Source organism: Gnatocerus cornutus, chromosome 4, assembly GCF_029298725.1.
Source record: "Gnatocerus cornutus isolate USDA-ARS CGAHR chromosome 4, icGnaCorn1.1, whole genome shotgun sequence".
Taxonomy (NCBI): domain Eukaryota; kingdom Metazoa; phylum Arthropoda; class Insecta; order Coleoptera; family Tenebrionidae; genus Gnatocerus; species Gnatocerus cornutus.
The window spans coordinates 16,593,469-16,617,158 of record NC_142236.1 but is presented as its reverse complement, the minus strand read 5'-3'; the positions used below and the strand labels follow the sequence as shown (position 1 = coordinate 16,617,158).

The 23,690-nt window shown below is 32.4% G+C and overlaps 3 protein-coding genes across 5 annotated transcripts; 1 reads left to right on the top strand and 2 right to left on the bottom strand.

Moving 5' to 3' along the window:
- The first annotated feature begins 1,988 nt into the window (after window positions 1-1,988).
- On the top strand, window positions 1,989-7,153 carry LOC148176452 (MORN repeat-containing protein 4 homolog). The gene is made up of 5 exons (XM_088034318.1): window positions 1,989-2,299; window positions 6,321-6,498; window positions 6,550-6,659; window positions 6,707-6,869; window positions 6,917-7,153. The coding sequence occupies exons 1-4, from the start codon at window positions 2,287-2,289 to the stop codon at window positions 6,850-6,852; spliced, it is 447 nt and encodes a 148-aa protein (XP_087890444.1). The 5' UTR covers window positions 1,989-2,286; the 3' UTR covers window positions 6,853-6,869; window positions 6,917-7,153.
- Window positions 6,864-17,213, bottom strand: Oat (Ornithine aminotransferase precursor). 3 transcript variants are annotated; one of them, XM_088034315.1, is made up of 4 exons: window positions 17,117-17,213; window positions 8,264-8,439; window positions 7,258-8,214; window positions 6,864-7,081 (listed from the first exon to the last, which is right to left on the bottom strand). In XM_088034315.1, exons 2-4 carry the CDS (start codon window positions 8,427-8,429, stop codon window positions 6,906-6,908), a joined length of 1,299 nt encoding a protein of 432 aa, XP_087890441.1. In that variant the 5' UTR covers window positions 8,430-8,439; window positions 17,117-17,213; the 3' UTR covers window positions 6,864-6,905. The 3 variants fall into 3 exon arrangements, with proteins under 3 accessions (XP_087890441.1, XP_087890442.1, XP_087890443.1); XM_088034316.1 differs by lacking the exon at window positions 17,117-17,213 and adding an exon at window positions 11,647-11,831; XM_088034317.1 differs by lacking the exon at window positions 17,117-17,213 and adding an exon at window positions 11,329-11,604.
- A 2,538-nt stretch (window positions 17,214-19,751) lies between these two features.
- Window positions 19,752-21,462, bottom strand: LOC148176450 (short/branched chain specific acyl-CoA dehydrogenase, mitochondrial-like). Its single transcript, XM_088033926.1, has 7 exons — window positions 21,290-21,462; window positions 21,129-21,237; window positions 20,982-21,082; window positions 20,727-20,933; window positions 20,494-20,664; window positions 20,128-20,436; window positions 19,752-20,080 (listed from the first exon to the last, which is right to left on the bottom strand). Exons 1-7 carry the CDS (start codon window positions 21,317-21,319, stop codon window positions 19,766-19,768), a joined length of 1,242 nt encoding a protein of 413 aa, XP_087890052.1. The 5' UTR covers window positions 21,320-21,462; the 3' UTR covers window positions 19,752-19,765.
- Between the last annotated feature and the right edge of the window lie 2,228 nt (window positions 21,463-23,690).

Here is a 23,690-nt window from a genome sequence, read left to right as displayed (position 1 = left end):
GGCATTGTCCGATAATACAGTATCACGATGGTGCGCGACTTTCCGGACACCCTGTATGTTTTACGATATTTCGTCCAAGTGGAGTTAGTGGATTTTACACTCTCTTCTCTGATTAGTTTGTTTATTCTAACTATTGCCTGTTTACTTTTAAATTCTCGTTTATTTGAATTTTTTGCTATAATGCATTCACGATCTTTTTAGACCGCGGCAAGCCATGGAAATCTAGTAACTTGGTTGGTAGTCAACCTTTGTGAGCCAAAGTTTCCTGAAAATGATTGACATTTGTTCTGTCGATTGGAGTTGTCACCTTTTTTTGGTTATGAATTGTGTCTGAAACCTTTCCTCTGTTGCCAGTTTGAACCGAACATTCCAGAACTTGATAATTTTATTAAATTTTTCTCTAAAATTTTGAAATTATTTTTCAACAAATGCAATATTAATCATAATGGAAGACATTACTGCTGCTAGTACATTCCATTGGCAAGAAGTTTACCATTCTCAAGAAGCACTTCTGCCAGGTCTTGATTCTAGTCATAAAACCTTAAAAAAGTTTATTTGATCGAATTAGCATTTGAGCCAGGGTTTTATGTTATGGAATCTCACACTAAAAGCAAACTTTGGCGAATTTCGTTAACTAAAAAGTGCAGCAATTTAGAATTTGAATTGTTTTTGTTTACATAAAGTCTTGTGATCGTTCACTTCTCTGTGTTTGTAACTCATAGACTTAATAATTTTGAAAAGTATTGTTTTCTCGGCATAAAATTCTAATTGTTGCCGCTTATCAGCCAAAACTTTTCATCTTTGGTGTCCAGAACATTGGAGACGGTTGCACGCCGCATCTAAAAATATTTTGAAAACAAACGTCTATGGGACCTTGTACCTTACATAGAATATATTTGTAACACCTCAGATCGTTTGTTCCCGTCTTAAATCAAGGCGATCTTTTTGAAACTGCAAATAGCACATTTTTTGTTCGAAAACGAAATCACTTTAGGCATTTTATTGCAATATTTTGAAGATAATGCCTTTAAACTGTTACTTTCACGATTAAAAGGAAACACACGATTTTTCCGGTATCAGAAAAGTGGCAAACTTGCATGCATGAAAGACACATGTCAGATGTGACAGTGAAAAAACTACCTCTGTCAGTCATTGTAGCCAACAAAAAGAAAAAAAAACATGGCCTACTCTGGTCTAAAAAGATCGTGAATGCATTATAGGTCCCTTGAGTTTCAAATTATCAAGTCTACTGTAGCAATCAATGCATTTGTCAGCGCGTCAAAATGACAAGATCTCATTTTTTTCAATGATGCATTACAATAAAAAGTCGATGTAATACTAAAATGTAGCTAAAAAATAGCTAAAATGTAAAATTACAAATAAAAATCACAAAAAAAGCGTTTTTTTGGACCATGGGATCCGTTTTTCAAAAATATCACAGGAAGTATTAACCCTAGCAATGAGTTGCATAGGTCGTTGGAAACCTTATCAAATTGATTTTCCAAAACACTGTCGAACAAGTCCATAACTGTGCAAGTTGTCAAGAAAAACTAAAGAAAACAAAATTTTACACCGTTGACAAGTCATTTTTCAACAAACTCTCTGAATCTGAATCTGATAGAGCAGAAGGATTTCAGATTTAGGATCAGGAGACTATTCCTATTTCTCCAGTACAATTTTTCCAAAATAAATTACGGAAATACCAAAATTTTCAAAATAATTTTGATAGATTAAGCAAGACATAATGAAATATGAGGAGTTTTAGACTTCTAATTTAAATTTTTTTCGCCTGATTTCTTATCTTAGAAAGTTTTCGATATTATTTTTTTCCACTAACAGACTGCCTGCTCACTTAAAATTACTACTAACAGTAGACGTTTTACCTTATCATTTCTGTAATAATTGTAGCCTGACTCATAGAATACAAATCTATATCAAAAAGCCTTTGTAACGCAAACAAACATAAAATGAGCCCTGGCTCTGCCCCGATTAACAAAAAAGCAATAAGAAGCATAAAATTGAAGTAGGAGTAATTTTTGCGACAAGATGATTGTGTAATAAATCAATTTTATTGGCAATATTTGTGAAAATAGAATCGGATTATTATACCTTTCTATATTTGAAAGTATTGATTTAACTACTTTAGGTTCTTTAATCAAATTAACTCAAGAGAACGCAGTCTTAATTGTATTTAATAGAAATCGCAGTGAATTTACACTGTTCTTGAGACCAATAAATAGATTTTTGGGGCAGTAAGAGTGACATTCTCGTTTCTGTGTTGACAGAATGGAAGGTGCAGGTGAGAGTAAAATTTTCTTTATTTACGCGTCGTAATTACCACTTTAGAAATTTGAAATTTTGAGACCAGAAGTAGGAGGATCAAATCGAAATAAGCAAGTTGACTACAACTTCCGGTAGAACCGGAAGTGCCACAAAAATGTGAAAATGTTCATTCTGTTTGTCTTATCATACTAATGTTAGTCCTAAAAATTTAAACTTTCCACTCTTGTAGTTTTTGTTGAAGTTGTGTAAAATTCTGTGAAAATTAGTTAAAAGTTAAGCTTAAATTGTTTGATTTCCTCATTTTCTGAAAAGCCAGACGACCGAATTTTCGTTATTGATGCGAAAAATGCAATTTTCCGGAGTTTGGTCAGGAATATTTTCAATTAAAACAAATCCACAGAAATCTAATTGCGATTAAACAAGCGCTCGCGGGCTACAAAAGCGTAAATTTTATTCCATGGATTTGGTGGTGTGGAGGAAATAAGATAATTTCAAAATTAAAGACATTTTCAGAGCAAATTAACAGAAATTTATGTTATAAGCGAGAGCAATGCTGAATTATCAGCAAGTGAGATTGTTTTGATCATGAGCGCCTCACCTCATTTTGCTCACGTGTGGTGTATAATGTTTTATCTACGACCGCTTCATTAAGCCATTGCTAAAAGAATGCAAAATTTTTATGGATGCACTAAATGATGAATGTGTCCAAAATAAGTTGTATAACAAAAAATGAGTGCTATAATATAACTACACTATACTATATTTGACCAACAAGTACAATATAAACAGAATAAACTTACACTTTGTAGATCGACATTAGAGCAGCGAAATATGTTAGTCAAGCTAATTACCGAACATAGCCGAATTTAAATTTTTTAACATTTCTTCTTGCTTACTGTCTGCATCACTACACCAAATTACAAAATTGTAATTGTACAAGGAAAACATTTAACATTTTTAATCTAGGTTCAGGTACAAAGTTTTCACAAAAAAAAAATTAGAAACAATTTCTCTTAGTATTGTAGTACAGTATGTCCCCGGATTGAGTTCACAAGAGAAAAAAAATCGATATTTTTCAATTTACGCAAAAATGACAAAGGAATAATATTTTTTGCTTAATTTAACATAAATAAATCTTTAATTAAAACTTTAATATTATCAAGTTGGGTTCTCGAAATCGAAAAAAACAAAAAATAACGAAAAACTTTTTTATTTTTGACTTTGCAAAAAATGTCGAAGGAATGAAATTTGTTCCTTAATTCAAACCAATTTCCACTATTTGATTGACCCATTACCTATTTTAGCACATAGTTCAATTCTAACTCGTAATTCTTTAAGACCATTTGGAATTTTCTCAATTATTGTTAAGAATACAATTGCATTTTTTTCCAATTTTTTAATACTTACACATTATTGGGTAAATTTTTCTTTAATCTTTAACGCACTATTTGATATTGCGAATCCACAGCCTGTTATTATTTAAATACGATTACAAAATTTAATAAATAAAAATAATGAAAAAATTAATTTTAAGAGTACAAACTAATAATTTTGAAATTTTAATTGCAGATTTATCAGTTTTGAAATAAGCAAGAAATGTTATTCCTTTGTCATTTTTTTGTAAAATGGAAAATAAACTTTTTTTCCCTCTTGTGAACTCAATCCGGGGACATACTGTATATTGAAGAGTTTTCGTGTTAAATAGTTAAAAATTCTAGAATTTATTAGTTTTGTGCTCTGTATTAGACACATGAAATCTCAAAATTGTAAATGCAGAGAAAGAAAGAGAAAAATTTGACTCTCAGCAGATTGGAAAAACTATTTTTTTTCCAAAATAACTGCAGAGATTTTTTGTTTTAAATTTGTTCTAGAATCAATAAAATAATTTCACAAAACCTTTTACTTAGTCCTGTAAATTGGATGTTTTTTAAATTAGAAAGTCAAAATTTTCAGGATTTTAAAATACCGGTCTCTGCATCAAAGACGCCAAAGCTCAAGAGGAAAAATTGTTTAAAAGTATTGTTCCAAAATCAGGAAAAAAACAAAAAAAAAATCGCGAAACCTTCGACTTAGCCCTATAAATTGATCGCTTTTTAGGATAGAAAGTCGGGGATTTCAAAATTTACGAATTTAAATTTCTATACGAAATACACTAAATCTCAAAACTGTAACTGACGAGAACTAAATTTTAAAAATTTTGTTCCAGAATATAAAAAACTATACATTTTTTTACAAAACTTTTTCCTTTGCCTTGTAAATTGGATTTCTGGATTTGAAGGTTAAGATGTTAAGGGTTTAGGACTTTCGATCTCTGTCTTAAACACATTTAATCTAAAAATTGACACTGCAGAGAAAGAACATTGAAAAAAATTGATTCCAGAATCTGAAAGAAACTAGAAAGTTTTTCACAAAATATTCTACTTAGCTCTGTAAATGGGACACGTTTCTGATTATAAGTTCAACATTTTGAGGATTTGCGACTTTCAATGTCTATATTAGACCCACCAAACCTGAAAATTGTAACTGCAGAGGAAGAAAAGTAAAATATTTTTGTTTCAGCATTAGAAAAAAATATAAAAAAATATAAAACTACTTCTACTCAGTCTTGTAAATTCTACGTGTTTTGGGTTAGACAATTGTAAATTTCAGGATATACGACCTTGAATCTCTGTATTAGGCAGACCAAATCTAAAAATTGTAACTGCCTAAGGAAAAAATTTAAAACATTCTGTTCCAGGATCAGAGAGAAGCTAGAAATAATTCATAGTACCTCTCCTTTGTCCTATAAATTCTACACTTTTTGGATTCGAAAGTCGAGATTATCAGGATTTATGAGTTTCTGTCTCGGTAATAATCACACCAAATCTGAAAATTGTAACTTAAGAGAAAAAAGCTTTAGAAATTTTCGTTTCGAAATCAGAGGGAAACTAAAAAAAATTTTGACAAAACCTTAGCCGTAAATTGGACACTTTTTAGATTAGAGTCTCTAAATTTTCAGAATGTACAAGTTTAGATCTCTATGATAGACACAGCAAATCTCAAAATTGTAACTGCAAAAAAAATAAAAAATTTTGTTTCAGGATCAGAGAGCAAGTAGAGGAATTTTCAAAAAGGCTTGTAGGGGAGAGGGGGGCATAGTGGGATACCGGGGCATAGCGGGGTAACACTCCTACTGCTCAAATCAAACGCCGTGAAAAAAGTCGAATAGCGTGTTTTGATTGGTTGTCAGTTGACAGTTAACCATGTGTGTTTAATATAACAAAGTGTGAAAACCTCTATGTTTTATAAAACAAAACGTGAAATACAGTGTTTTCCTTAAAAAATTCGCGAAGTTAGAAAGCAAATCTTTTTCAAATCTAGTCATACAAATGTAGTGGCTAAATATGATGAACCTGCTCATTTATGTGCAATATGCATTCATGGCTAAGTAATTTTAAAATGTTACTTTTTCTAAGTAAGTACACAGTTATTCAAAAATTTGATTTCTCCATAGAGCAGCCCACTTTACCCCTAGGTGCAGGGCAAAGCGGGGCAAATCCTATTTTTCAAAATAATGCTCACATGTCGTAAGTTTTTTATTGTAATCAAAAAAAGTACAACAAAAATCATCCGCAATACATTAGTCTATGATATTTTGTAAAAAAAAATTGTTAATTTCTATTATTTTAAGATGCGTGGCTAATTGATTGTTAAGTTCCCCACTATGCCCCCCTTTCCCCTACTTAGCCCTGTAAATTGAATACTTTTCAGATTAGAAAGTCGAAAATTTCAGGATTCACAAGTTTCGATCTCTGTATTAGACACATCAAATCTCAAAATTATAACTAGAGAAAAAAAAATTAAAAAAAATCAGGGAAAATTTTTCTTTCACAAAATGTTATACTTGACTACTGTCGAGATTTTCAGACTTTACTTGCTTTAACCTGTGCATTAGACACCAATTCTCAAAATGGTAACTGCACAGGAAAATAATATAAAAATTTTCATTCCAAAATCAGAAAAAACGACTAGTAAGTCAATTTTTTATTTCAATTTAGTTCAATATGGCGGCCACCGCTACGACAACGCCATGCTGTACGTCGGCACGTGGAACATCTCCGGTCTGCGCCACGGCTACGGCCACTTACTCCTCCCCGACGGTTCCAGATACGACGGCTTCTTCGAAAACGGCCTCTTCCACGGCCTTGGAGTCCTTAACTTTTCAGACGGAGCAAAGTAAAATCCTCTTTTTTCCCACCAAACAAGTTAACTCAGTACTCCTTCTAGATACGAAGGAGAATTCCTGGATGGGTGGTACCAAGGCCACGGGATATTCTGGAGAAGTGACGGGATGAGATACGAGGGACAATTCCGAGGAGGGCAAATGTGGGGGCTCGGTAAGATGGTCATGGAGGTAGTACCAACGTACCAACTGTAATTTTAGGGTTGTTGACGTTCAGTGATGGTACCAATGGCTTCCCCAAATGTGAGGGGTATTTCGAAAATTGCAAACTTTTGAGGAAAGTTGATTGTTCGGACGTTGTACAGAAAGCGAGGAAGGTTGCGTTCATGGCGAAGAACCAGAATTGAAGACGAGAGGAAACAAAGTAGTGACATTTATTTATGTACAAAACAACACAGTTTTACTTTCTAGTTTCGATCCCATTGATGGTCCTTACAATGATATCGGCGGATTCCTTCAACTGGTCTTTTGTAAGGACGAGCGGCGGGGCGAATCTGATGATATTGTCGTGTGTGTGCTTGGCAATCAGTCCGTTTTCTTTAAGTTTCAAGCAGATATCCCAGGCCTCGATGTAATCTGGTAAAAAATAAAATTCAATATTTACTTTAAACTTGTGAAAGGTTAGATAACAAATCACTTTTTTTCGATGACCTCTGTTTGTAGAACCGGTATAAATCCATTTACTCCACAGATATCAAAGTAAAAATAGAAGAGATAACCCAATGGGACCACCCAAAGGACCCGCGACTTACTCTTGTTGATGACGATGGCGTTGAGCAATCCTCTTCCGCGCACTTCTATCACCAAATCCTTACTGAGTTTCCTTCTTAGTTCCGACCGGAAGAGATCCCCCAAGTCTGCGGCGTTCTGCGCCAAGTTTTCCTCTTCGAGGACTTCCAGAGCGGCGATGGCTACTTTGGAACCAAGAGGGTTCCCGCCGAAGGTGGAGCCATGAGTACCCGGCTCTACCACAAGAATAATGTCGTCGTTGGCGAGACATGCGGAAACTGGGTACACTCCTCCTCCCAGGGCTTTGCCAAGGACTAGAATATCGGGTTTGACGTCCTCGTGGTCTACCGCTAGGCGCCTTCCGGTTCTTCCAAGCCCGGTTTGGATCTCATCAGCGGTCCAGAGGACGTTGTATTTGGTGCACAAGGCTCTGACTCCTTTTAGGTAGCCTTCGCTGGGGACCACCACGCCGGCTTCGCCTTGGATGGGCTCGACCATAAACCCACAAACTAAAGGGTCTTGGAGAGCCTTCTCCAAAGCCTGAAGGTCGTTGTAAGGAACACAGCTAAATCCCGGCATGAAGGGTCCGTAGTTCTCAAACGACTGGGGATCGGTGGACGCGGAGACCGCAGCCAGAGAGCGCCCCCAGAAGTTATCCACAGCAAAGATCATCTTCGCTTGGTTCTTCGGGATGCCTTTGACTTTATACCCCCATTTCCTCGAGATTTTGCAGGCGGTTTCGTCACCCTCCACGCCTGTGTTCATCGGCAAGACTTTGTCGTACCCGAAGAGCTTGGTGACGAAACTCGCGTATTCGCCGAAGACATCTGAAAAGAAGGCTCGAGAGACGTGGTGGAGGACTTGGGACTGTTTTTGGAGAGTTTCTACGATTTTCGGGTGGCAATGGCCGAAGTTGTTGGCGGAGTAGCCACTGAGGTAGTCGTAATATCGGTTTCCTTCCACGTCCCACACGAAGACACCTTAAACAATTTGTTAAAGAGGAGAAAATTTTGACATGAGAGTGTTTACCTTGGCCTTTGCACAAGGCTACAGGCAAGGGGTGGTAATTGTGGGCGGCGTACTTGTGTTCTCTGTCAATCACTTCTTTGGTGCTGAGGAGTTCTGTTCTGGTGGTGCCAGCGAGGGCTTGGAGGGTGGTTTTGAGTAAAGAAGAGGTGCGGACTTTCGACAACATTTTAAGTTACCTGAAGAAAGAAACGTCATTAAAAAAAATTCTAAAATGTCAAACTTATTAAAGAAACAGAAAAATTAAAGCAATGGGAAGAGTCCGAAAAATCTAATTAAGAGACTGATAAAAGGTGTAATAAACGGTCTGATAAATAATAGTCTAATAAAGAGTCTAATAAAGAACCTAATAAACAGTAACAAAATGTCAGAAAAGGGTCTATAAAATGTCAATTAAAAAACTAATTATTAAAATTCTAAATAAACAATTTGATGAAGAGTTTAATAAAGAGTCCAATAAGGAGACTAATAAGGGGTCTAACAGACAGTCTGATTAATAGTCTAATAAAGAGTCAAAAAAGAAGACTAATAAAAGGTCAATTAAAATGTCTAATAAAACGTCTAACAAATAATCTAACAAAGAGTCTAATAAAGAGTTTAATAAGAAGACCAATAAATGGCCTAATAAACAGTTTAATAAGAGTCTAGTGAAAAGTCCAATAAAAGTCCAAAAAAAAAACGAATAAACAGTCTGATAAATAGTCTAATAAAAAAACTAATAAACAGTAATAAGAAGTCAAAAAAGGGTCTAATAAAATGTCGAATAAAGAGTCTAACAATGAATCTAACCATAAATCTAATAGAGTCTATTAAAAATCTAAAAAAATAATGGAATAAACTAACCAAAAGTAAAAAAAAAGGTTTAATAAAGGATCTAACGAAGAAACTAATAAAGAATTTAATAGACAGTCTAATAAATAGTCAAAAAACGAGTCTAATAAAATGTAAATAAGGAGTCTAATAAAAAGTCAAAAAAAAACTAATAAAGACTAATAAAAAGACTTATACACAGTAACGAAGAGTCAAAAAAGAGTCTAATAAAGAGTATGATAAAGAGTCTAATAAGGAGACTAATAAGGGGTCTAATAGACAGTCTGATAAATAGTCTAATAAAGAGTCAAAAAAGAGGACAAATAAAAGGTCAAATAAAATGTCTAATATAATGTCTAACAAATAATCTAACAAAGAGTCTAATAAAGAGTTTAATAAGAAGACCAATAAATGATCTAATAAACAGTTTAATAAGAGTTTAGTGAAAAGTCTAATAAAAAGTCCAAAAAAAACGAATAAACAGTCTGACAAATAGTCTAATAAAAGGCCTAATAAACAGTAACAAAAAGTCAAAAAAGGGTCTAATAAAAATCTAAAAAAAATAATCTAATAAACAGTAACCAAAAGTCCAAAAAAGATTTAATAAAGAGTCTAACGAAGAAACTAATAACGGATCTAATAGACAGTCTAATAAATAGTCAAAAAAAGGATCTAATAAAATGTCAATAAGAAGTCTAATAAAAAGTCAAAAAATACTAATAATGACTAATAAGAAGACTTATGCACAGTAACGAAGAGTCTAAGAAGAGTCTAATAAAGAGTATGATAAATAGTCCAATAAGGAGACTAGTAAAATGTCTAATAAGGAGTCTAATAAAGAAAATAAAAGATCTAATAAAGAGTCCGATAAAGCGCTTAATAAAGTTTCTATTAAACGGTAACAAAGAGTAAAAAAAAATCTAATAAAGAGTAACAACAAAACTAATAAAAGATTTAATAAAAAGTCTAAAAAGACATAATAAAAAGTCTAATATTGAGTCAAAAAATCTGATAAAAGGTCATTTAAAAAGTCTAATGAAATGGTTTAAAAACGGTGTGAATAAACGTATAAACAAACAGTCTAAACAGTCAAAAAAAAAACAATCTAAGCAAATGGTCACAGCAATCGGTTTAAAAAACAAACGGTCTAAACAGACGTTCTAAAAACCCGATCTAAAAAACGGTCTAAAGAAACGGTTTAAAAAATTAACGATCCAAAGAAACAGTCTAAAACGACATTCTAAAGAAACGGTCTAAAAAGCGATCTATAGAAAAAGTCTAAATAACTGGTCTAAACAAACGGTCTAAAACAACCTAAAAAATAATTCTCAGTAAAGAATGCGAATAAAAAACTAAAAAAAATCAAAGAATTTAAAGAAATGAAATAATCAAAAAATACAGAAATTTCAGGAAATCAAAAAAAAATTCAACAAATTCGAAAATAGTGAAACAAATGTGCAAAGATATAAAAATGCACGAAGACGCAAAAAAGAATTTAGAGAATTTAAGAATTTTAATACATACAGGGTGTTTTTGAGATGCATGTACAAAACAGTTATGCGCTCTTTCAAAAGGAGTGCATATAAAATATGAAAAAACAATGTTTTAATCAAAAACTGAAAAGGTAAAATAATGTAATTGTAATTTTTTCTCGAAAACAAAAAGACTTTCACTAAAACTGTTTTTTCTTGGCTCAACTTGTGACAAGAAATTCCGACACTCTTTTTGAACATGCTTTCTAAAAACACCCTGTATATGATTAAAAAAAAAGAGAAAAGAATCCTAAGAAGCCAAACAATAAAAAGATTAAAAAAATATCCACTAAAAATTAGAACAAAAAAATTTAAGAAATTCTAATAAAATATAGAAAATCAGAAAAAGTTAAGACATCTAATCTATCTAGAGAATAAAAATCGAATTTAGAAAACTTGGAAAATTTAAGTAACTAAACATTTATTAAGAAATTGAAAAAGTAATTTTAAAAACTTACCAAAATATAAAAAATTAGAAAAAAAAAAGCTCCAAGAAGTCTACCAAAACCCAAAAAATTCAAATTTTCGCAAGAACTAAATAGCCAACTGCTACTTGAATATCTGCCAAGTTTCCTTAATCAAAGACACACGAACAAAACCCACAGCCTCTTCAAATCCCAAATTTTTCACTTCGAAAATGTGACGATAATCACCGACACGCATTAGCATAAATTGTAAAACAAACAGAACCGAACGAAGGTCGGAATATTTCAAAAAGTTATTTACCTCGCACAGAAGACAAAATCCTGATTAGAATCGATTTCCCTCAATTACCCCCCAAGAAGCCAATCAATCACCATAATTGATGAGAAAACACGAACTCTGAAAATATCGCCCGATTCGCAATTTGAAAAAAAAGTCATGTCGTAACTAACACCCCCACTGTTGTTTTGACGTTGAAAAACGAAACTTTTCACTCATTCGACAGCTTTTCGTGCAAAAAACCGACATACGTCCAAATTGCATTGCCTGTTAAGATCACATTGAATCAAAAGCAAACATAAAAACGTCAAACGATTCTAATTACTCTAACCACAAACATACCATCAAAGTGCCCACATGGTACAAAACAAAAACACGACGAGACGTTCCCACTGCTACTGCGACCTTTCCTTCGACAACATTCTATTCAATGCAAAGTTGCTTGTTTACTGACGTCCGTCGGTCAGTTTCAAGCGATTTTTGACCAATTTCCGTACAAGACGCAGCACTACTGGAAAACTTTCATTCCTTTAGGTGTGACCTTCAGTACCTGTCGAGTATGTAAATGGTTTGCGATATAACTGGAATGTTTATTTTGGTCTAAAAATAACTCGCAGTAAAAAAATAAGGTCAAGATTCGTTGTAATTATTAAACATTGCGGTTTGCGAATGTACAGAGTGCGGATTTTTCAACACTCTGTATATTGCAGGATTTTCTTACTGCTTTATTACTTTGTTTACTAATTTTGCAAGGTAATCAATTAGAGTTTTAATCAGTTGCGAAATTAATTAATTCCGTGTTGAACATTGTAATTTATTTGTTTATTGTTTTCTCTAGAGGCCCATCTTTACACCTCGCAAGTTTTATTTTCCAAATAAAAAATTCTGAAAAATTTTATTTGAGAAAATACCCAGATCTGAAGAAAACTTAAAAAATGACTAAAGAAAAACCAGCGACCAAGCTCACAGAAAATATAGACTCTATGGAAAATTTGAAGAAAATCTAGAGAATATAATGAAATTTTGAAATCCAAAGAGACTTTAAAGAGTATTTAACCACAAAAAAATTAGAATTTTAACAAAAACTGAGTAAAATATAAAAAAATCTAAGAATAATCTATTCAAAGGAAGAATATTCTAATCAAAATTTAACAATACAGAGAATTCAAAAAGAAGTCAAAAACCAAAGAGAATTTGAAAAAATAAAATAGAAACTTGAGGAAATCTTAAGAAAATCTATAGTTTCAAGAGAAAATTCGAACGATTCTAAAAAGACTACTGAGGATCTACAGAAATAAAAAAGAATCTAAACCTAAGTTACAAAAAACTAGATTTTCTAAGAACAATCTGAGAAAGGTCAACACAAACATAAAAATCTTGAAAATGCAGAGTAAATCTTGAGAATTCGCGGAAAATCTATATAGCATCGACAAAAACCAAGAATTTAGAAAGAGTCTAGAAGATCTAAAAAAAATAGAAAAGATCTAAAAATTCTGCAGCATCAATAAAAATTGTCTACTTTGTAATACAGAAATAATCTAAAAATTTAGAAACTAAATGGGACCTAAAAATAATTGAATAAAATTTCGATCAAGGAAAATCTAAAGAGAATCAAAAAGATTAATAAATCCACAAAAAGTTAATGTAGAATATATTTAAAAATCAAAGAAAATCTATAAAAAATTAAAGAAAAGCTTGAAGATTAAAAAGATGTAAAAGAAATTTAGAGAGTTTAAGGACACATTAAAAAAAATCACAAGCATCCTCGAAAAATCTAGACAGAATCTGGAAAAACCAAGAAGCTAGAGAACATAAAAAAAATCTAGAGGAGAGCAAAAGATTAAAAATTGCCTACTTTGCAGTTAAGAAGGAATATAAAAAATGTTGAAAACCCAAACTACACTGGAAAACAGTTTATAAACCGAAGAAGATCAAAGAAGTTTAGATCACAAAGAATATAAAAAAATTTAAATAGAACCAGCAGACACTCTAAAAAAATTAAACTGATCTAGAAGGAAAATTTGAAGAGACTCCAATAAGAAACGAGGAAATTTGACGAAAATCCAAAAACACTGCAGCAAATGAAAAGATCTAAAATTTATAGAGAATCTAAAGAAAATTTAATACAAATCCGACTAGTACTTGGAGATTCTAAGAAATAAATATATTTAGGAGCCAGAAAAATGTAGAAAAAACCTATAGAATATGACAAGAATTTATCAAAAACAGTGAGAGAATCGACAAAAAATTTAACGAAAGCTCAAAAACTCTAAAAGCAAATCTAAAAAAAATTAAATGTAGAATGTATTTACGCATAAATAAAGCCAAAAGAAAATCTATAAGGTTGAAAGAAAACGGAGAAATTATCCGGAGAATTTGAGAGAAGCTTGGACAGATTTTACCCCAAAATATACAGAGTGATTTTAAAATAGAGGCGGAAAACAAATCCTTTGCAGCTTATTGTAAATGAAGAAAGAAAGTTGGCTAGTTTGGTTTTTTACTGTCTCAGTTTTAGGAAAAAATAAAAAAAATATTTCCATGTTTTGTGCTACGCCAATGATTGGTATGTTACTAAATTGCCAATGTTATTATGCATTATTAACGAATAAAATGCTTTGCGTTGTTGTTAAGGTTATATTGTGCATATCAGTGGTGCCTAGTAAGGTCAGCATTTTAATTTTACCTTTACCTTAAAATTAATTAAAATCACTGAAAACGTCTTCTACGTGATTTTTTTGCCGCTTCTATTTCAAAATCACTCTGTAGAATCTACGAAAAATCTAGACAGAATCTGGAAAAAACACGAATCTAAATAAAGTCTGGAGATCTAGAGACTTTATAGTATCTCGACAAATTAAAAATTGCCCACTTTGCAATAAAAGAATGTAAAAAAATTAGAAAAACTGAAAACGTTCTATAAACAATATGAATAAAATTTAGATCAAGAAGAATCTAAAAATAATAAAATAGAACCAGGAGACTAGAGATTCTAAGAAAAATTCAAAGAGAACTAAACAAAATCTCAAATATCTAATGAAAAGCGAAAGAATTTGCGGGAAATCCAAATATGTAGACTCAGCAGCAAATGTAGAAAAAATCTAAGAAATCTAAGAAAAATCGGACGAGGAAAATTTAACAAAAAAAACCTGAAGAATCGAAGGAAAATTTGAAGAAAGCTCGATACAAATTTATAAAATTTAGAAAAGGATTATTCATGTGCTTGTAAATAAAATTCAAAGAAAATAAATTTATAGAGATAACTCGAACGGAATTTAAAGAGTCCAAAAAAATAAAGAGAACATAAATACTCTGAATATGTAAAATAGAAAAATGTAAATTGGCAAAATAGAGGACAGCGAATGGAAGAAAATTTAACAGAAATAACACAAAAATTTAACAAATAAGAACCAGACTCTATAAATCAATGAAGAAGATATAAAAATTAAATAGGCACAAGGTGCAAATTGAAAAATGCTTACAATCTCGAGAAAAATTCAGCAGGAAGTGACTAAAAATCTACAACAGAAGAAACAAAAAATGGCCTAACATGGAGGAACTTTTAATGAAAATGAAACAGAAATCCAACAAAAAAATAGATCTCTTCGGAAAACAATGTAGAAGATATAAAAAAATAGACAAAATACCAAAATGATGAATGCAATAGAATGTCGAGATAAAAGGAAAATTCAGTAAAACGGGGCTTAAACTCGACTAAAGAAGAAACCAAAATAAAATAAAATAATGCTAAAATGAAGAACGGCATAAAATGGAGAAAATTTAAGGGAAATTCAACAAACCTCTGAAGAAGATAAAAGAATACAAATGAGCAAAATACCAAAAAATTTGAAAGAAATATCAATAGATGACTGTACAATTGTCTACAGAAGACAAAAAATGACAAAATGAAAACCAGAAAATGTTAAGAAATGGCGTTAAATTTAACAAAAATGACACTGGAAACAATGAAGACAATACAAAAATTAAAATGTTCAAAATAGCTAAATGAAACGTCGAGATAAAAAGAAAAATTCAATAGAAATAGTTCAAACATTGACTTAAGAAAATAAAAAAGTGAAAAACATAAAATGACAAAATAAACAAGATATTTAATGGAAATTGGATAGAAATTCAAAAAAAGAAACAGACCCGTAAAACAATGAAAAATATGAAAAAATTAAAAGCGTAAAATGGTAAAATGAAGAATGCCGAGATAAAAAGAAAAATTCAAAGGAGTCTAAAATCGACTAAAAAAGAAAGAAAAATTAATGAAAAAATATGCAAAATAAAGAATTCGGTTGAAAGTCTAGATAAAAAAGAAAATTCAATGGATTAGTCAAAAATTTGACTAAAAAGACACAAAAAAGTAAAATGACAAAATGAATAAAGGATGTTCAATGAAAATGAGACAGAAATGCGATTAAAGAACACAAACCCTCTTGTGAAACAATAAAGAAAAAAAAATTAAAATTGACAAAATGAGGAATGCCTTGGAATTTTAAAAGACAGAGACCAATCAAAAATATAGAAATTCTAAGAAAAAATTTAAAAGATACTTAAGGGGATTTAAGCACAATTCAAAGATAATAAAAAAAATAAAACAGTCTAAGAAAAAACTGGGAACATCCAAGAATCCAATAATTTAAAAAAATCTAAAATTTTCTCTACCTTAAATCGCCTCCAGTTAGTTGAAATTTATGGCAATATAATAATATAGAAAATATTTACAACTTTTCTACCCTCCTGTATGTTTAAAATTTTCCCCTACTTTAATACCAGTTTGTTTACTAATTTCAAAAAATAAAATCAATAACAACTTATAATCAGTTGCGAAATTTATTAATTTATTAACGCAATTAACATTGTTATGAATTTATTAAAATAACAATAATATACTAAAAATTAACAGGATATTTAAGAATTTAAGAAGGATTGAAATGAAATCAAAATAAGAAAAATTCTTATGAAACTGAAAGATCTCGGGTTAATACGAGTAAAATTGTATACTGAGACTAATAAAAACTAAAACAAACAAAAAATAAAAAAATTTAGGAGAAATTTCAAGAAATGAAAAATCTAAATAAGAAATAAAAGATTAGACAAAATCCATTAAATTGGAAAAAAAAATCGAAATTTCAAACTAAATTCAAAAAATCACAAAGCAAATTACAGAAAATACAGAAAAAAACAGACAAATCTAAAAAAAATGTATAAAAATGTAACAAAACCGAGGGATTATAAATAAAAAACAAAAAAAACATAAAGGGGATCTAAAAAAGTCCAATAAGGTTTTAGAAAATGAATTGACAGAATCTAAAAAAAAATTAGAGAAGATATAGATAGCATAATGTAGAGAATCAAAAAAGAATTCAAAGGATCTTGATTAAAAGCTTATCAGGATTTAGTAAAAATAATGCATAATCTAGCAAAAATCAAGAAAAAAAGAAAAAAAATTAAACAGGATGAAACAACAAGAGAAACCTCAAATCTCAAACAAAAGAGATATAAAAATAACCAAAAAACAATCAAGATTTTGAAAAACCAGCATTAATTCGCCTCGAGTTGTAAAAAATACCAAAATATATACAGTGTTTCCGTTTTTACCACCCTTTCCATCCCGTGTCATATTAAAAATAAACGCTCCTTCATTACTTCATTTATTTACTACAGAATTTCGCAAAACAATCAGTAGCTATTTTAATCAGTTGTTGCGAAACGAATTCATTCAATCGCGTGTTAATTTTGCAATAATTATTTATTTATAGTCGTGTTTGGTGTTTTTCCACCCTTGTTGCGTACAAATAGCAATACTTACTTATGTTTTCGCGGACACAAACACAAAAATTTAATCAAATCCTAACAAGAGCTTAAAACTGATTGAACTTATGTAAACATGGGTTTATATTGTATGTCTTATCATTTCTTATCAATATCTGACACTATCACTATTTTGTTGCTCTTTTCTAAATATAGCAAACTGGGGAAAATTATTCCACTGGCTGCATGGTGTTTGAAGAAAATACCGCCAGACAGAATCATGAATTAACATACTTCATATTGCAGGTGGCTGGGATTTGTTACTTTATCTGGATTTGTCGGCTCTGATAAAATAGATAATGAAAATTTTAAGTTATAAAAAGAATAAAGAAACGAGAAAAATGGGAAAACAGCCAAAATAAGAAATATTTCTGACTTGTGCTCCTTCTCAGTTGGGTGGAATTTGGAAGACACTTTTCCCAACACAAAATTCAAGAAAATTGAACTAAATTAGAAAAAGTACAAAAGTATATTAATAAAAACATTAAAAAACGTTTCTTTTTAAGAGCTTTCTCTTGAAAATTGGAATTTCTATCTGTCGTAGTTCCAGAGATAACACTGAATATTCCGAAGCTTCAGTGATTATCCTCTAGCATCAATCCAAAATTTCAAACGCTTGTAATTCGGTTATTTGTGAACATACGTTAAAAATTCTCACAGTTTTAGATTCTGCGTGAAATTCTGCGTAAAATGAGCACTAACAACTTTGTGGTTTGAGTTTGTTTTACAAATAAATGAGATATTAACCAAATTTGGTTGTCATAGGATTTGGTCAAGGTCATTTTTGAAAAGTCTATTTCGGTGTGAAAATGACGTTTAATATTTTTGAGTTTTATATCAATCATAAGAGCAGTTCGTGATCTATCAACTGGCTAAATCTCAGATCGGTAGGTCAAACAGTTTACGAGGGTTGGTCAAAAACACAATTTTTCATCATTTGAGTCCTATTTTTTCTCCAAAAAAAATTTACTATCAAATTTTGGATATTTTCGATCGGATTCTAAGCAAGAAAAGCGCGAGAAAAACGATGGCGCAACCCGCGTCTTCCTATCTGTCGTAGCTTCTAAATTTTAGCCCTATGGCGACAATCCAAAACTTCAAACGCTCCTAATTCGGTTAATTGTCGACGTACATTAAAAATTAACACAGTTTTGGATTCTACGTGAAATTCTGCGTTCAGTGAGCATCAATAACTTGAGTTTGCTTCACAAATAAATGAGATATTGACTAAATAAGGCTGTTAGAGGATCTTTTCGTAGCTAATTTTTAATAACGTTTTTCGGTACGAAAATGACGTTTAATACCTTTGAGTTTACAACAAATGAAACATCAACTCGAGATCTATCAACCGCCCAAATCTCAGATCGATAGGTTAAATAGTATACGAGTGGAGGTCAAAAAACAAAAAAATTAAAATATTTCATTCAAAAAACTAAAAATTAAAATTTTTTGGAAAAATCCTACAACAAATTTTAAAAAACTGGAAGCGGATTCTTAGCAACAAAAATACAGGAAATACGATGACGAAAACCGCAATTTTCTATTTTTCTTAGTTTTGCAGATATGGAGCGTTAAATATTTTGGAACTCAAAATTCACTATACGAAACTTTAATCGATTTTAATTTCTTTATCTCTGAACGTAGGTTAAAAATTTACACAGTTTTGGAATCTACGTGAAATTCTGCGTTAAGTGAGCACCAATAACTTGAGTTTGCTTCACAAATAAATGAGATATTGACTGAATTAAGCTGTTAGAGGATCTTTTCATATCCAATTTTTTAATAACGTTTTTCGGTACAAAAATGACGTTTCATACTTTTAAGTTATACAACAATTGAAACATCAACTCGAGATCTATGAATCGTCCAAATCTCAGATCGATAGGTCAAATAGTATACGAGTGGCGGTCAAAAAACAAAAAAAAAATTTCATTCAAAAAACTAAAAATTAAAAATTTTGGGACAGAATTTGTTTCGCAAAAATCCACCAACAAATTTTAAAGATCTGGAAGCGGATTCTTAGCAACAAAAACACGAAAACCGCAATATTCTATTTTCTTAGTTTCGCAGATATTGAGCATTAAATATTTTGGAACTCAAAATTCACTAAATTCAAAACTTTAATCGATTCCAATTCCTTTATTTTTGAACGTAGATTAAAAATTTACACAGTTTTGGATTGTGCATAAAATTCTGCGTAAAATGAGTACAATAATTTATGTATACTCCTCAAATAAACAAGATATTATTGACCATTTTAGGTTGTTAAAGGGTCTTTTAGAAGACATTTTTTAACGTTTTTTGGAGCAAAATTAACGATCCATATTCTTACATCAATCGAAAGAACACCCAGAAATCTATTTAACTGGCCAAATCTCAGATCGGTAGGTCAAATAGTTTACGAATAGCAGCCGTCAAAAAACCAATTCAAAATTTTTCATGGTTTGAGTTGATTTTTTTTTCAAAAAACTTCAATCGCTTCTAATTTGGTTACTTGCTGACGAACGTAAAAAACTCGCACAGATTTGAATTCAGCGTGAAATTTTGCTAACAACTTAAGTTTGCTTCATAAATTACCAAGATATTATCCGAATTAAAAACAACAAAAAGAAGATCAAAAACTTGCAAGGTGATCAACTTTAACACTTTATTTTGCAAATTCTTTGGCAATATATTTAGCAATAGTATTCAACTGCATGTTGTACGTCCCTTCATAAATACTCCCAATCTTCACATCCCGATAAAACTTCTCCTGGATAAAATCTTTACTAAACCCAACTCCACCCATCCAATCAATACACTTAATACAAGTCTGCTGCGCCACATCCGCCGAGTACCACTTCGCCATGGCAGCCTTCGCAGTAAACTCTTCTCCACTCTCCACCAACCTCGCCGCATTATAAACCAAAAGTCTTGCACTCTCAATCTGCGTAGCAATTTGCGCTATTTGGTGTTGCATCCCCTGAAATCAACCTGTAATGAGTTTTCCTCGCCCACACGTTACATTACTTGGAAATCGAACACTGGAGTTCCAAACTGTTTCCTCTCCAAAAGGTACGGAATTGTGGCATTGAAGCATCCTTGGGCCAACCCAACCATTTGGGCCGCAATCCCGATTCGTCCTTCGTTCAGAAAACCTGCTGCGATTTTATATCCTTGACCAAGATGGCCCAAGATGGCCGACTTCGGCACTCTTACATTGTCAAAAGTTAGCATGCAAGTACCGGAAGCACACAGACCGAGTTTCTTCTCCGGGGTCGCAACGGTTAAGCCGCGGGAAGTTCGGTCCACCAGGAAACACGTGATGCCCTTGTACCCCTGAAATGAAGACAGAAAGACAGTTGAGGATAGATTTTAGGTGGTACCGCGGTTTACTTGAGACGGATTCGCGTTGGCCATGACCAAGAAGAGACCCGCTACGTCCGAGTTTGAGATCCACATTTTAGACCCGTTGAGAAGGAAATCCGAACCGTCTTCTTTAGCCGTGGTCTTCAAGGAAAAAGCGTCGGAACCGGAAGTACTCTCGGTGAGGGCAAAACTACTACACTATAAAAAAAAGGAATTTGTACCACCGCGCGCTCCTCATTTAGATGGACCAAAAAACAAACCATACTAGTCGCTAGCTGTGGCAAGTACCTCGTCTTCTGTTCTTTCGTGCCTAACTTCATAATCACACTATTAACAAGAGTGTTTTGAATATCCACAACCACTGCTACCGCCGGGTCAACTTTCGAAATCTCTTCAATACACAAGATGGTGGTCATGAAATTACAACCCGCCCCTCCGAATTCCGTGCCAATTTCAACCCCAAAGAGCTAAAAACGTACGATTTAGTACAAGTACCAGAAAGTACCGATCAGTACCCCATTTTCAAACAACGCGTCTAACACCGACTGTTTGAATTTTCCCGCTCTTTCCATATCTCTGACGTGTGGACCAATCTGATCTCGAGCCACACGTGCAACTAGAAAACAAGCCTCAAAGTACCAACTCCGTTCTTTTTCTCTTACCAGTTTCTTTCATCATAAGTTCATCCTCAGAGAATGTGGTTAGAGGTGGATGACCCGTGTGTTGTAATCTAACGGCAGTGATACCTCTAAAAATAGGTTTCGTGTTGACCTTCAACGCAAAATAGTTAATTTTAATGCATGATCGTAAAACACGTACTTACTTTTCTTGAAATTTTGATTAAATTGTTCATTTTCTAGCAATTTCAGGACAAATAAGAAGTCGAGCAGAAAAATGTGTTGCGATGGCTATACAAAGGTCATGGCTTTGTGACGAGCGACTTTTATTAGTGATAATACCGGCGATACGTAAAAGTGTGTGAATTTAATTTGAATTTCGCGCCGTACAGTTTAGGGTGGTAATGTTTAAAACCCTAGAGTTGTCCTTGACGGGTGACAGTTACGAGTTCATTTAACGTCAAAATAAAGAAGTAGGGTTATGGTTTTTAGATTTTATGCAGGGTGTACCCGAATAAAGTGCAAAGATTTCAACTCCAATATCAGACAACGCAGTTTTACATAATGAGCAAATTTCGCGTTTCGAAACGTCACCGTTTTCCTAGAAAAAAATGATTAAAGTTTTCTGCAGAAACTCGTGGGCGCCACTGAGGTCTATTATGGTAGGTCAGTTCATTGTCAAGTTCAGTTCAGTTTATCAAGATGTTTATCAAGATGTCAAGATATCCAATGTTTATCAAGATTCAACGGCTGAGTTGCAAGAAAACAGCAGAAATCTGCACAAAATGATCAAAATTCTTAGAGAAATCTGCTTATTTTGATGCTAAACGACAATTTCTCGCCATTGGAACTTCGATTTTTTTTTGCAGAATCGTTATCTACAGCGGTGTCTGATATTGGGGTTAAAATCTTATTGCTAGAGGTGCGACACGCATTGATATTTTGAGAGGCTAAACATTAGTTGCCACATACCAAAAATCTTAATTAGTGTGCCAAATGTCATACTTATACTAGAATTATGGCAGTCGTTTTAGACCTGACCACTCTCAACTTCATGAGCGTGTCAAAATTAATACTTGTGCCAAATTTCAGAGTTATAAAATCAGTTGTACCAGAATTATGGCATTGAGTTTAAAAACAGTAAAAAAAATTTGTTCACGCTACTAACAAACTGCAAAACCTTTAAATATGGCATTTAGGTTGCTTACAGATCAACCCAAAGTTATGTATGCGTGCCAAATTTTATGGTTTTGGCACAACTTTGTCACTCGAATTAACATAATTCTACGAGAACCATACATACCTCATGAATCATGATATTGTTGCAATTGGTATATGTGCCAAATTTCAGTCAGTAGTATACTCGAATTATGGCATATAGCATCTCGACAAAAGAAATTTTACATGAAAAAAAAAATGTTGATCGCACTAATCTACGATTTCTTTAAATTGAATAAACATGTACGCACCAAATTTTGTAGTTCTAGACCAGTTTCAGGATAAATTAGTAAAGTAAAATTAGTAAGCGTGCCAAATTTCAGATTTGTGGAGCTCATTATACTAGAATTATGGCATCAAAGTAATAAGAACAATTCAATGAATGTAAAACAAACCAAAAACTGTACCAGAATCAATAAATTAGACTTAAAACTAAATTTCCGTGCCAAAGATGCTTAAGAGTGCTAAATATTTGTTCCACAATTCACTCACACCAAGATGGCGGAATCATTTTAGGCGACCTAGAAAAAGTACCGCGCACTATCTAATTCTAAGACTCCAAAGTTGATTTATGACTCTAGTAAAATCTTTTTAATTTTGCCTCATGGTTCACTTACTTGCAATGTTAATTGCAACAAGTGTGCCAAATTTCACAGTTTAATACTTAACAGTACCGATGGTAGAACCGATGCAAAATTCTCAAATCCCATGCCAAATTTTAAAGAAAAGGAGGTGTTGGATGTATGGTTAAAAGAAACTATAAAACTGGTAATTTTGTTCATCGTTCAGGAATTCCATGCCAAAGTTTCTTAAAGTGTGCCAAATATTTGTGCCAGAATTCAGAAGACCAAAATATCGGATTTCTTAAGAACTAGGAAAAGCATCGTGCAATTTGTAATGTAAAGACTTTCTTCAAAGTTGATACGGCACAAGTACGAATGCCAAATTTTATTATACCAGAATTATGGACCGTGATTTTGACTATTTGTGCACTTAATTGTCATGTCAAAGTCAACAAGTGTACCAAATTTTACAGTTGTAGCTGCAACTACCAATATTATGGTACAACTGATGCAAAAATTCAAATGCTGTGCCAAATTTCAGATAATAAATCGAGTCAGTCGTGCTAGCAATTCTTCAATAAGTTTAAAGCCAACCATAAATTTTGTAATTTTGACACTTCATACATATAATTTTCATGCCAAAGATATTTTTCGCAGAATTTTGGCACTCAGAGTAAAATGACAACAAATTTTTGCGCACTAAAAAAAGGACTGCACAAATTGTAATTTTAGGATACCAAAGTTACTTTATCCCATTAATAAGAATGCCAAATTTCATTGTACTAGAATTGAGGCACTCAAGCCCCTAATTTTGGCTTTTTGCCAA